Raw genomic sequence first — 15267 nt, forward strand, 5'->3', positions numbered from 1 at the left:
CTACCTGTATTTGAAGATGTCATTGCCCAGAACTCAGGAAAATCTTTAAACAATGACTCTAATATTCCAATAGCCTCTACCCAATATTGATTATGGCCAGATTAATCTTATTGACACTAGACAACCAAAGTACAGTTAATGATCTCCCCACATTGGCCATCTCCTCTCTATTTTTTCATTAGCCTTATTTACATTCTCCTCAGAGGAAGAACTTAAGATAGTATAAATACTCTTTTTCTCCATTTAATGCAGACTTCATGCATGAGGGATTACTTAAACACCATAAACACATTGGGTGTCTTTCAACTTTCATTTGCAGCCTTCCCCAGATTCAAAATTGCTACCAAGGGCTCTTATATTTCACTCTCGTTTCTGGGTGGTCAACTGATTGCTATTTTGTAGTAGATTTTCACCTAACAGTGAAGCTGCTCTCTTTATCATCATATATAAGTCCTTATGCCTTTATCATAATTTTCCTTTTGATTAACTACCTGTTCTGGAAATAATGAAGAGCTATGCCCATACTTGGGCACATATAGATAACAGTCCCTGACTTTTTCTTCTCTGCCTTTGAAGAATCTCTCAAAATACATTCTTCCATTATGAAGCCTGATGCTTGACGTGAACTAGGTCAGAAGCCGAAGTCCACACCACGGGTGGGAAATGTGGACCATTCTTGTTAAGGCAGGCTTCTGACAGGGGTTCCTGGGTCTGCCTCCTCCTTCTGTGAACTGAAGGTGGGGAGCTAGGCTGCTCCCTGATAGAGGTGATCCAAATAGCTCTTTTCTCCTTCCCCCTATCATATTTTGCTTTGGGTGGAAATCACTTCCCAGTGGTCTAGATGTGGCCCTCTTTTGCCAGCAACAGCATGTTGTTTGGTATGAGATGAACCTTGTTCATCTCATATGTCAGTTTGGTGTGGGAAGCTGCTGGTGAAAAGCAGTGAACACTTTCTCTCTACTGGGTCCAGATTTGTGAGAAAGTATTCTTGTTGACACTGTGGCTATGGTCTGTGGATACAAGAGGTCATAAGCTGTGCCCTCCTATGAAAGTCCAAAGGACGGCTCTAAGTCTCAGCCTGAGGAATTCTAGTGTTATTTTACCCCATATTATGGAATTAGAGAGAGTGAGCGCTGTATTAAAAGTCTTCTTACAGAATAGAAATGTCACAATTGAAAGTATAAGAATATGTAAGACTTTATATGCAAGGGGGAAAAAAATGAATAAATAGGGATAAGAAGAAATAGGGACACCTCGATTTCATTTCCTGAAGGCATCTTAAAGTTCTGAGACTGCAGTTCTCTAAAGATGAAAGAGATCTCTGGCATTGCCAAAGACCCACTCATTTAAAATAGTTTCCTGAGGGGAACCTGTCATGTGGCCTGGGAAACTTTCAGCACAATCAAAGGCAATCAATGAATTTAGAAAAGCTGACCATCTCTTTCTCAGAAGGTTAATCAAAGTCTAAAAGCTACTTAGTACATTTAAGAACTTATTGTCAATACTTAGACTTTGATGCTGAGGACATTGGATGTGCTTTTACCTACTCTTGAAGGCAGGTGGCTCTGAGAGGACCCTCACAGTGTTTTCATCTGCATCCTGAGAAGAGTAATTATTAATCTAGATCAAAACAAGTGCTAAAGGATTGGACTGAGGGGAGGGCACCATTAACTAAGATCATATCCAAGATGGAACTCTCCAAAAGTAGTGCAGTTTGTCAGCTCTGACCTACTTAACAGCTTTAACAGATTTCATTATCCCTCAGTATCTGCATGTCTATCAGGTAGTTTTTCTTTCAGGCAGTTCTATTTCAGTATTTTTTGTAAGAGGTTTTGTCTTCACTATATATGATTTCCCTGTTTTTAAGCTTGGGAAGATAGAATTTAAATGATCCATACATATTAAAAATAGACATGCACACATAAGGGCTCAGGGCTGGTTAACAGAAGTCAGGCTAGTGTCAGGGGTTGCTGAGTGAGGTATAAACAAAGGCAGTAAGATCACCCCAAATCAAGTTCACCATTAGTTTCTTTACCATACTAGTTTACCAGAATTTCTAGGAGACTGGGAAGTCAGGGAATATCTTCATCTCAGTGAACGTCAGATGACCTAATCACTGCAACACAGCTTGTTTGGCTGATGGAAAACTTGGAATAAAGAGACTTGTTATTCATCAGATCCCAGGCTGTCCACTTATCCTATTGGAAGGGTCCAATAAGAAAACTGGATTGCTGAAGGCATCCAGCAAATTTGTAAGAGTAGGTAACACACATAAACACTTTATTTCTGGTCTTTACTCTATGTTCCTCTGTTTCTGAAAAATGCTGGCTGAAAAGCCACTCACTCAGTAGATCCACCAGGTGGAATATAGCTCAACTGTTTCTGTCAACGTGAGGGGGAGCACAGACACATCTATCAAATTGACACAGTCCTTGCACTTGATGAGCTTGGTGGAATGAGCCTTCCACCTCCACTTTTTGTTACGCCAATGAGTGATGAATCAGAGATATTTTTGACATTTGAAAGCAATTCAAGGTGAGAGAACCGAGAAGAGTGGTATTTGCCAGTCAGAACTATAAATAAATTTTTCAGCACTAAGACTCCTCCAAAGCTTTTTAAATAGGCTAAAATTTTATGTTATTCCCTAAGGATAGAAATGCTATGTCTGTGTCATTTCTTTATATGCAGTCATACAGAGAGCAAGTAGGAGTTTGTCTTCCTTCATAACCACAATAAATCCATCCTTGTTTCTTATGCCATTGGTAGGATTTTCAGACCTGACCCAGTGTTTTTAGAATTAGAGGAATTAATTAAGTTGATGGGATTTTTCAAAGTAGTTCAAGTTCTTAGAAAGGCTAATGAGTCAAGATATTAACTTGTAATGACATTAGTATACATTTACTCGATGACTCGGTTTGTACTCTAATTTGTAGTCACACAGCATTTCATCAGGAAAAGTGACTCATGATTATAGCAAAAAAGAAAAAAAAAATTAGTTGCATTTACAGATAATGACATATAAAGTTTTCTTTATGTTTTCTCTCTGCGGTGTGAGAAACAGCAAATAACCCGAAAAAGGAAAGAAGGCCAGCCTCTATTTTCAGAGATAGCAGTATCAGCCATGTTGGTAAGATTAGCAATCTGGTGGGATTTACACAGATCAATATGAGAATGATTGAAGATCTCAGTAGATTTTAGCTACTTCTGAAGGGTAGAGGTTAAATGGCCACCAGCCATGTTTCCACTAAGCCAACTACAACTCGTGGTGAAGTAGAAAATATTTTTTGTTGATCTCTGATAGCCATTTAAAATAACATAAAAATTAAACTAGATGTCAAGGCAAGACCAAAAGGTAAATGACTGTGAGAGGAAATGTTTGTCTTGTATGTCATAGTCAAAGTGTATTCTGCAGGAAGCATTTTTTTTCTCTGAGAGAACATTTAACACATCAATACTGAAACATATTCTGAGACATTGCATGGAAAAATTCTGCAGATGAAATATAGGGATTTTGATGGAGTTGATTTATGCCAATTTATCCAAGTCTGGGATACTTTTTAAAAGGTCGGATCAGAAACATGACTGAACATACGATGGAAGAATGAAACAAAAGAACAAATATTTTACTGTCATATTCATCTTTCTCTAAAATAGGAATAAGCCTTCAAAATATATTATGTGAACAGATTAAAAAGTAAATTTCTATGTCAGGTTTCCCCTGTAGTTACTGTAAATCCAAGATGTTCTTGATCACTGCTGAAATAAACCTATATGGTGAGCAAGGAACTGTTTTAAACTTCAATTTCCAGAAAAATTCCTGGCAAAATAAAGCAAAAGAGCAGAGATAATTCCAATCTGTAGCTGCTCTTTCTTGAAATGTCCAGTCTTGGGGAAATGTTGAATAACCACATTTTCCTCTTTACTTGCTTGGTACTGAAACAATGCATGCGTGATCTAGCACAGTTATGAAAGACCTATTTATTTGTATGGAGGGAGCCAAAACAAATACTTGCTTCAAAACACACAAAATTAAGGTCAATTCTTTCATCATTCATGCACAAAAAATAACACCATTCTATCATTTGATGACTGAGATACTATCCATGAAAAATGAATATCAGAATCAACTCTATAGGAAAAAAAAAAATTAATTTTCTGGTTAATTTTATTGACATTGAGTGTGCCTGTTTTGTTGTTGTTGTATATCATTAAAATATTGGCAAAGAAAACACCAAGGATGTAAAAAGCTGTGGGGTGAAAGCAGGTGACACTGTTTTGTAATATCCACAAAATAATCAAACTAATCTTTGTAAAAACATTCTTTAATCAATTTACTCAGTTTTTCTGCCTGAAAAGTGCTTTTGATTTAATAATAACTTTTTTGTTTGTTTACCATTCAGAAAACTTACATGAATTGAATTCTGCCTGGAAGAACTCTTCTTCCTACCTATCTTTTGAGGATTTTTTTGTTTTTTTTTTTTTTTCCCTGTGTACAGGGGTTTTTTAAGGGAAAAAAAAAAGAGATTGAATGAATTAGAAATAAATGTACTCTATTTTTGTCCATGGATAGACTGACACATCCTGTGCATTCAGATATGTAAAAGTGAATTAGAAAATAGCTATAAAAAGAGGAAGTTATAAAAAGATGGTGGCATTCATGTCATCACAGAAATAAATTATTAGACAGAATGATCAAATTGCAATAATACTAGAGAATGTATTGATAATGAAGTCAAATTGATTCCACCTAGCTTTGGCAGCCTAAAGGATGATGTGAATTTTAATGCAGTCTTAAACCAAATTAAAGGAGGAAGATGCTTTCAGTTCTTGAAACAGAAGTCTAAGTGTATTCCACTTTTCCTCTGTTACCTGTTGGAGCAGGATGGATGATTACCTTAAATTGGAAATTAATATTAGATATGACTTTAGAGAACTAAGAAAAAAAAAAATAGTGCATCTGTCTGGGAGAGAACTGGATCTGTTTTACCTGTGCAACTAAGAAATACAGGTAATTTCAAAATCAATTTAGACGATCAAGACAGATTAAAGGTCTTCAAAAACCATGTTCATGATATATGCTGATGATATGTGACCATGCAGACAGCATGTTGACATATATTACTGAAGACATGCCATAATAATGCTCGTCATGGCAACTCTCTGGCCATAAAAGTCATAAAATCACTTTTTTATCAGGCCTTTAGTGCTTTAAGCATCATGGATGTTTAGCTCTCATTCCTTACACAAAATTGCATCTGTTGTGCAAGAGCAAATGTGTGTTATAAATAATTCTAACAAGCTCCCAACAGTCCCATGGCTCCATTTTTTAATAATTCATTTTTCTTACCTTCTATAAGCTTCCCCGTCTGCTCCGCATTGCCCCCGGGCAAGATCTTGGCAATGTAAGCTCCAATTTCCCCACTGCTTCCTGGAATTTCTTTCCCACCTACAACTCGGATTCCCAGTCCATTGCCTGTGATCAAAAGAAAGTGAAAACTTTGAACAGAAATGAAGCAATGAATAATTCACTGGAAAGAAAGGAAGAGAACGAGTCATCAGAGGTTACTGAAAATGTCCCAAATAACTTCTGTCTGTGGTTGGAAGATCAGGGTTAACTGCAGTCTCATCTGATGCTCTTCTAAAAGCTTAACTTTGGGAAGATCTTCTTGAGCAGCTACTTCATGACTGTCATAACACAAACAATCGAGTCACTAAAAATTACACTGAAGCTAATCTTATCTTCTGACAATCTATTTACAGTAATAATAAATGCAATTAAATTGCTAAAAATTCATGTGAAGTGTGGATTTAAAGGGTAGCTTTATCATATGCCTACAGCATGCATCCAATTTAGCTGAGAAATTATAATATATGAGCTTTTAGAATCACATAATTATGTGAGAGATATTGAGACATTGACAGGGATCCTTTAGCTTGCTCTTTCAAGCAGCAAAGCATGTACATTTACGTGAACCTATACTTTGCAAATGCTATTATTTTTCTTAGTTTTTTTTTTAATTGACATCTTTTACATCAAAGGATATGGAAATTAATGGTGGGAAAAACATACAAAACTCTATGCAAAGCATCAGATTAAAACACGTATTTTCTTTCTTTTTAAAAAAGTACAGAGATAAAAACATTTTCATCACTCATTATTTTAGCTGGAGAGAAGCAGATCACTAACTTCCCTTATGAAAAAAATAATGAGAGTGAAAACAAAAGCTTAAAATATAAAGTAAAAAAATAAGCTTATGCATTGCCAATTTTTCATGTTATTTTGCTTTAAAAATAAACAAAAATAAGAAAACTTCCTCTACTAGTTAAACATATTTTTTCTTTAAAGAAAGCTCCATATGTGATGATTAACACTTGGTCTGGGAATTAGAAGGCTTATTTACCTACTTTAATTAAGTAAATAATAACATAAATAAAAACATAATGGCTAAATATTTATTTTTCAATTTAAAATTAAATAAGACAAACTTGCTGAGTGATTAGACTAACCAGCTGTAGAAAGGTCACCAAGCCACCTCTTTGCAAAGCTTTATCTTTTTAGATTAAGGCTTTTCCTCATAATGCTATTAGTGTTTCATAAGTCAGCCGTGAGTTTCTTTCAATGCAAGGATTGCCACATTGTGTTTCTGACCAAAAAAGTTTCCACTAGGTTTTCTACCCCAGTTCAGCAAAATCTATACACATTTTGACTCAGCTTTCCTCAAAATTAGACATTTTCCAATTTTTTTTCTTTGAGGAGAGTGATTTTTCAGTTTAATTGGAACAAATTTCATTAATATTTTAAGTTAATTACCTTATTTCAGTGCAAATTTGAAATTTTGCACTGGTAGGTAATATTTATTTTTCCTAAGTTGGTAGGGAAAGCACAATCACCATTCTAAGGATGAGCCTAAATGTCTTTTAAAAAAATTAGACAGTATTTTTTTCAAAAAATAAGTACTTAATTGCATAAAGTGAATGCATACACATATAAAAATATTTAAACATAAGTCCATCCTGAGGACTTAGAAATTCATGTGGGCTGCTCTGCACAGAGAACTTCTGATTAAGCACTATGGAAAGAGTCATTAATATGTTTATAGATCTGAAGCTCAAAACTGGGAACTATCAAGTTCAGCAAATCCAAGAAACAACTATTCTTTGTATACAACACACAGAAGGATACAGCATCTTAACTCACACAGTCAACACATAGAATTTTCAATTTGTCTGCTGGATTGGCTGCTTTTCATCACAGAGAGCAGGAGCTCCTTGGAATAAGGATTTTATCATGATACACAGTATTAGTATTTCTACCTCTCATAGCTTATTTGTGACAGAATGGCAGAGTAGTCTGTCATATAAATGAGTGTACAGTTGTTTTCAGAGGCATTCACATGGATACCCACACTAGGGAACTGAAAATCTTGGCTGATATATTTGTTTAGTTTTTGGAGGCTTTTGTCCATATTACTGCTAATTAAAGAAAGTACTTTCCACGCTAATATATGATGATATTTTATTCCCAGATACTCTGAAAGGGCTTGTAGTTTTATGTTTGCAGGTTTTACAGTCAGATGTATGACTGACTATGTATAAAGTAGAGGTATGATTGAAAAGGAATAATCACGGGAGTTCGTGAGTGTGTGTTTGTGTGTGTTTGTTGCAAAAACACTACTAGAAAAATATTTAAATTCCAATTTAAATTTAAATTAAGGTTAATTACAAAACCTTCATTTTCATTCCTGGTAGTCAGAATGAATGAGCTACTTTTCATCCACTGAGCTGTAAGTGCTCTGTTCTGGCTGACAAAGAAATATTGCTTGCGTCTTGCTGTATTTTCTCATGTAAAGATGGGATTTCAAGCCTATTTATATTTTATGTATTGAAAATGTTGAGCTTACTACTTCTGTTTGAAATGACATTGCCCAGTTGATAAACTTGAATTCAGATAGTTTAAAAATACCCACCATATGCTTTCTTAGATATTTTTTCTCTTTTCGTTGTTCTTTTTATATGTTTTTTAATTTTGAGTCTTAATTTCCATCTCTCAGGCTATTTTACTATAACCATTCATTCATCTTTCTCATTTAGATTTTCAGATTAATGAGTTTCTGTTTTCTTTAGAAGACACAGGACCAGTAAACCATCAGAAAGCAAATCACTGTGATTTGAATAACAGAAGGCACCTTTCTGAATTCTGAGCATTGATTTCCATGGAAAATATCTTCAGGAAAACATCTATTCAAAGGGACATTTACACCTAGATATCCAATCCTTTTTAGGATGCTTCAAAGCGAGAAGCCTGGCAATTAATTAAAAATGTTTCTACTGATCTTCCAAGGCTGTGATCCTACTCTCCCATCTAATCTTAACTAAAGCTTTAGGATGGAGCATGCTAAACTAAAAAACAAGCCCAAAACCCTACCCCACCCAAACAAATATATATATATATAACGAAATATATAATAAATATATAATGCTAACTTTGACAAGGCTGAGCGCGCAACTAAATTGCCTTTATACTTTAATAAATGAACAAACCAAAAAGAACACTAAATCACTACAGTTGGCTTGTAAACCACTGATTTATACAGCTGAACATATGAACAATCAGAGTTTGAAGCTTTTGGTCACCTGCCCAGTGGATGATGGGAAGGTGCTGGATGTAGTTCTTCTGGATTTTGTTATGCCTTTTGATGCTGGCTCTCACAGCATCCTTATGGATAAGCTGTCCAGCTGTGGGATGAGTGGGTTCACATTCTTCTTGGTGAAGAACTGGCTGAAGAGCAGAGCTGAAAGGACTGTAGTGAATGGAATGACCATCTGGCTGGGGACTGGACACCAGCACTGCTCCTCAGGGATCAATTCTAGGGCCAGGTTTGTTCAATATGTGTGTCAGAAGTCTGGATGCAGGAGTTGAATGCACCACTAGCATGTTCATGACAAAAACTGGGAGGCGATGTTGACTGCCTTGATGAACGAGAGGCCTTTCAGAGGCATCTAGATAGATTGGAGCATTGGTCTGTGATTAATGGGCTGAAATTCAGCAGGTGGAAATGCTGGATCCTGGGCCTATGACACTGGGCACACGTGTAAGTGGGGAGAGCAATGGCTGTAAATCAGAGAGGATCCTGGGTGCTGCTCAGCAGCAGCTCAAAGTGAGTCTGCAGGGTCAGCCAAGGAGACAAATCCTCTCCTGGGTGGCATCAAAAGGCATCACCAGACAATCAAAAGAGCTGACTGTCCCATGGCTGTGTCCAGCCATGCTTCAGCCTCACCTTGAGTACCATGCACAGGTCTGGGCCTCATGATTTGAGGAGGACTGTCAAGGTCCTTGAATGTGTCTGAAAGAGGGCAACATGGCTGGTGAAAGGAATGCTCTGTGAGGAGTCTAGGGTCCTTGAGTTTGTAAAGTTTGCAGGGAAGGCTGTGAGAGACATTGCTCTCTATAGCTTCCTGAGGAGGGGAAATGGAGAGGGAAGCACTGAGCTTTATTCCCTGGTATCCAGTACCAGACCTTGTGGGAATAGTTCAAAGCTGTACCAGGAGAGGTTTAGATTGAGATGGTGACTAACGACTGGAACAGGCTTCTGTGAGAGGTGGTCAATGCTCCATGCCTGTCAGGGTTTAAGAGGCTTTTGAACAACGCCCTCAGCTACATGGTTTTATTTTTCTTTGACCCTGAATTGATCAGTAGCTAGACTATAAGGTTTTTGTAGGTACCTTCTGACTGAAATACTGTATTTTGTATTGTATTGTGCTCTATTTTGTTCCATTCCATTCCATTCTATGCTAGCAAAGACTTAAAGTGCTTAATAACTACAAGGGTTATTTTTGTGAAAAATCTGTATTTGGAGGAAAAATATTTAATAGCCTTTTTTGCTTTTTGGCAAATTATCAACTCTGTGACTTTCAAAAGGACATTTCATATCCTTCCAGACTGTTCATAAACTGGTTCCTTGAATGTAGACACACACACACACTTATATATGATCAGTAACCAACAACCTGACACTAATAAATTCTGTCCCTGGTGACCTGGCAAGCATTACTGCAAATGCATTTTCAAAAATCACCACTTTTTTTTTTTTTTTCTTATTTTCACCATGAAGTACTGTCTGTCCCTTTAGATATATTTATTCTGAACTTCTGTAGCTCACTCTGTCTCAGACAGTATGAAATCCTATCTCCTTGTATATTTTATTGTGTCACAGTAGCAACATGGCAGAAAGACCGTAATTTACTTTGCTGGAATATGCTGGCTATAACCTGAGCTCTGCAATTACAATTTAGTCTTTTTTGTTCCTTATGGAGATAATAAAGATCAGACTGTTGCAAATCTGTTGCTGTTGCTCTCAGGTCAGAGGGAAGATCATGAAATCTTACCATTTTTTCACTGCTTTGCTGAGCAGCTCCACTATGGCCATTAGAGTATAAACAGTCTAGATTTCCTGGAACCATTTCACCATCCAATCAATTATTAGACTTGCCTTTTCAAACAAATGCTGATAACCCTTCACATAAGTTAAAGGTTAAAGAAAATAAAAGAAAGGAAAAAAAAAAACCAAAAAAAACCAGCAAAATCTGAACTAGTAAAGGCTGAGCAGGGTTTTCCTGGTGTTGATGGTCCTGATTTTACACAAAAGTGACAATTAATTTTCCAGGGATGTTTTCTCTCATGAAAGTAAATAGCATTCCAGCAGCAAATGCAAGGACTGATTATGTTTAATCATCATATAGGTCCTGTGAAGTAGCAACAACTTCAACACATGCAGGAGAATGCTGGCACATGACCCAGAAGCTCTGTGCAAACATTGTTCATGTGTTAACTCAAGCAAATATTTCCTCTGGGCTAATTTTTGAAAGTATGAAACCATTTGTCTGTCTAATTATATGAGCAAGGAAAGTAAAGAAGCAATTAGAATGTACAACAGATTTTCAGCAATCACATGTTTGTGTGAATTGGCGTAGGAAACTCTGAGTGTCAGCAGCAATCTGACTTTTGTCACAGTTAGAAATAGAGCTATGTGAATTTTTAATAGACTTTTAAGTGACTAAACTTTAAGAATGGTATTTTAAAAAGTGCTATTGACTTTGATTTCTAAGACCCTTAAAGTATACTCCTCAAGATGGTAGTTGAAAGTCACTATTTCAGTAAACTCATGGTCATTTTAGCACCTTCAGATATTGTGCGCTTTGAAGTAAAACTATACAGAAGTCAAATGGGAGAAACTGAAATGGCTTAATCTTCAAATTGCACGGCTACAACACCTGTCTCTGAGCAAGTTGAAATGGGAGATATGCTTAAATCTCAAAACAGAGATTAAGTGTTGTGTTTCAGATCCAGGAGCCAATGCACAGACTAGTCCAAATATGTTTTTCATCACTTTCTGATAATATAAAAAATCCCCAAAACCAGAACAAAACCATAATGGTGAATTATGGCAAGGAAGCACCCGGGTGATCATTTTTTGGTCAAGGTCCAATCATAGCAAATGCAAGAGAAGAAAGCATGCAAATGAGACATTAGGCATGAAAGACTTTGTAATGTGCCAATGTACCATGTTAGAGCAATGAGAACATATCCACCAAATCAAACAATATGAAGCCTTTCAACACTATTTGGCTGTGAATGAAGACAGAACATATCTTCCTCCTGTGTTCCTTTACAAGACATTATCTCTTCATTCCTCCTCCAGCCTTATCTAGACCAGACATATGCTAGGGTGCTGCTAGGCCCTTATCTGCCAGAACAATTTTACACGCTGCTCCATTGTCTGTATGGAACAGAAGGCTCAAACACAATAAAGACATCAATGACTTCTCTTGGAGAGGTCAGAGTTAAAAAGTACCATGAAGAAATGCAAGCTATTTACTCAGATGTAGTTGTGATAAAGCAATCTCTAAAGTCTGTAGAACAGATAGAAAGGAAAAATGAGAAAGCAAACAAAAACAAGTTAACTTGGGAACCTAAAGATGGCAGGAAAAATAATGTGTATAATAAAATCCAGCCTAAAATTTATTTGCATTGTTATTCTTATGCAATCCTTTGGAATACATAACATCATGATCCATATCAGAGGTTGGTTGTCTACGCAGGTACAACATTTTCAAAAGCATCCTCAGGAGAATTGTTTTGATGCTTCTAAAAAAATTAGCTTAAATGAAGTTTTTTTCCTAGAAACATGACTATATCTACTCAGCTATTGCACTTCTTAGCCATTGGCAATTAAGACACAAAATACACAAGAAGTCAAATCATGAGGTGAGGAAATTCAGATATATTGCAGTTGTTTTAATATTACAGCATTGATTTATATCAGCTGCAAATCTGCTTCATGCTGATCTTCATACTGGTTATCATACCAGTGAAGGATCATAAAGTGTTTTATGAATTAGCTTCTTGAAGCATTTATCACATCTACTTGAAAACAAGATAAAGGTCTCCTCTTTTTGGAGGAGCTGTCACATCAGAATCTATGGTGCCATCTATGGTAGACTGCAGCTTTAAATCTATAAAATCCCTTGTAGGCACTAAGTTTCATCTCTGTTTACTGATAAACATCAATGGCTGAATAAATGCCACTGACTGACAGCTGAACCTCCATGGAAATCTGGGGGCTTGACTGAACTCTAGCATTCGGTATTGCAGTGATCTGTTTATGCAGCCTTTTCTGCACGACAGCTATGAAAGCAATTGGAACCTTTATAGCCAGCAGACACATTGCCCTCTCAATTACCTCCACTCAAGATCCTCAACAAGTGTTAATATACTGAAAAATGCATAAATAACTGGGCTGCCAAAAAGATTTCATGGAAAGCACTTTAAATACGCACACTAGTGCTTTTCAATTTAAAATAATTTGGAGACTAGAGACATAAATATGGAACATAGAGTCTGTATCTTTACAGCGTTTCTAACATACGAAAGAATTTGTTTGTTTATTTTTATTTGGAAAAGTTTAATGGCACTGAATTCTTTCTCAAATTGATATTAAGACAAGACCAGACATCTCTCATTCCTTTTATTTCCAGTCCTGTCCTCATTCACTACCATGTGACTTCCTAGGAAAATTTCTGATGTAGGCTGACTGTAACAGCTCAGTCCCTTTCTGTTCATGGATTTTACCTTCTGTGCCATGTCTCTGATAAGGAGTGTTTGAGGGAATGATAGCCATTAATTAGGGATTAAGTTCTTCCCCAGTGACAAGGCAATGTTAGAGGAGGGTATTTGCTATTTTTTTGTGCAAAGTATTATCTCAGCTTTTCACAATAAAAAATAAAAGAAGCAGGATAAGTAATCCTCTAAGAGTATGGGGAGAGGAGGTGGGTTGTAGTTCTCACTCTGACTTCTCACATTGAACATAGACTGTGACTATTAGATATACTATGTGACTATATAGTCACATAGACTGTGACTATATTTAACTTATGTTAATTTATTTAATCACATATTCATTGCACTTTAGTATTTTACTGTAAGAACTAAAGTTGCTGAACTTGCAGGTGAAAGAATGTTAAATATATAGGGTTGCTTATTTAGAGACTCACTATAGAAGAAAGTCTTGATATAGGAAAACTCCTTGAATTCCCTTCCTCTCCTTCTGGATAAGCACTGCATGAGCTGGCACACTGTAGATGTGTAGTGTTGTTTGCAGGAATTAGCAATCCTTACAGAGACTGAGGCATGTCTGACGTGTGTACAGCATTACAGCTACCCTGTAATTCTACTTGCAGTTTCACTGACATCACTGCTGAGGTGGAGATTAGGGATGCAGTCTTCTGCCCACCATCTAATTAATTTCTTTGCTCTACTCTGAAGTTAGCAGATTTTTCTGAATAATTTCTCTGCCTTTCCTCCTCAACCCCAAATTAAGGAGGATATTCCCCAACACAGACAGTCTGGCTGCTCAAAGGTACGTTTTTTTTTCCTGGAAACACAGAACATGCCTCCTTTCAAAAAGGAAGAATTACTTCTGACTCAGCCTAAGTGAGGTAAAGGAGCAAAAATTACCTTTGACTGATTGCAGTCATTGTACTTCTAGACCTACTGAGATGTGTCTGCCTTGTTGGATTTTCCCCCGGAGTGTGCCTAAACAGTTTCCTAATCAGGAGTAACACAATGTAAATTATCTTTGCAACATTTCCAAAGGTATTGCCAGTGCTTTCATTACCTTCAGTTGCCATATCCTTAATTCTCTTTTTCGAATATAATGATGGCATGATAAAAAAACAGAAAATAAAATTCTGGCAGTATAAAACAGCACTCATGCTGCTCTGCTAAAGGATCCAAAAGGAACAAGGGACTTTCAGTGAAAACAAACAGTGAGTTCTTGGAGCATTAAACACTGCTATATTATCATTCACTGATTGCTGCCATCATTGCTTTGGCACCTTAGCATAACCATGATGCCAATCATGGCCTACTTTTTTTTTGTTGTTTGTTTGGGTTTTGTTTGTTTGTTTGTTTGTTTGTTTGTTTTTGTTTGGGTTGGGTTTTTTTTGGTTTTTTGCAAATTATTAATCAGTCTTTGCAGAGTAAATTCTTGGGAATTCCTTCACACCTCTCAGCATTGTCTGAGGAGGGTACATTGCATATCTCAAAAAGTAGATCTGTATGCTCTAGATTATGGCATACAAGAAAAAACAAGAATCTCCAAGAGAGTGGCCAGTAAGCAAGTATATATTTATTTTTCATTCAGCGCTACTATTCTCTTGCCACGACAATTTTGGCTCAGTTCCTTAATCCTCAAACACCTCCTTCACATGCCAAAATTCACATTATATGCTTCAGGGTTGCAAAATTATGCCAGGTTATGTAAGAGGCATCAAAGGCATCTGTACCTCAGTCAGTTTTCATAAATCAAGAAAGCAAATAAAGCAAATACATGTGCATATAATATGTAGGGGAAAAGCCTGAATTTAAAAAATATTTGGGACTAGTCTTATTATTGATATTCAGAATGTGACAAATTTTTGGATTCATAATCAGGCAGTAACTTCTACTGTGTTAAGAGTATGAGACCTGTGCAATTCAACCTATAATGGTGATATTAGGATGAAATCTGGTCCTACAGTTATAACTGCTGTGGTAGAGTTGGTTAACTGGGCTGACCCAGCACACTGAATCAACAGTGCCCAGGTTGGCCCAACGGGGCCAGTTATCCAGTGAGATGAGATAATGGGCTGAAGCACTGGCCAGTTTCCCAGCAAAGCAGCTGGTTAACAGTTACAGGAATTCTCCAAGTGGGAATTTTGTGCAGTTTA

The 15267-nt window shown here is 36.6% G+C and overlaps 1 protein-coding gene across 1 annotated transcript in view; it reads right to left on the bottom strand.

Annotated features, from left to right (window-relative positions):
- The window catches only part of PCLO (piccolo presynaptic cytomatrix protein), a 317263-nt gene that overhangs the window by 100732 nt on the left and 201264 nt on the right, over positions 1-15267 (bottom strand). Inside the window, 1 exon segment of the mRNA XM_066318756.1 lies at positions 5348-5473. Coding sequence (XP_066174853.1) covers positions 5348-5473 — 126 coding nt within the window.

This window comes from Sylvia atricapilla, chromosome 5, assembly GCF_009819655.1.
Source record: "Sylvia atricapilla isolate bSylAtr1 chromosome 5, bSylAtr1.pri, whole genome shotgun sequence".
Taxonomy (NCBI): domain Eukaryota; kingdom Metazoa; phylum Chordata; class Aves; order Passeriformes; family Sylviidae; genus Sylvia; species Sylvia atricapilla.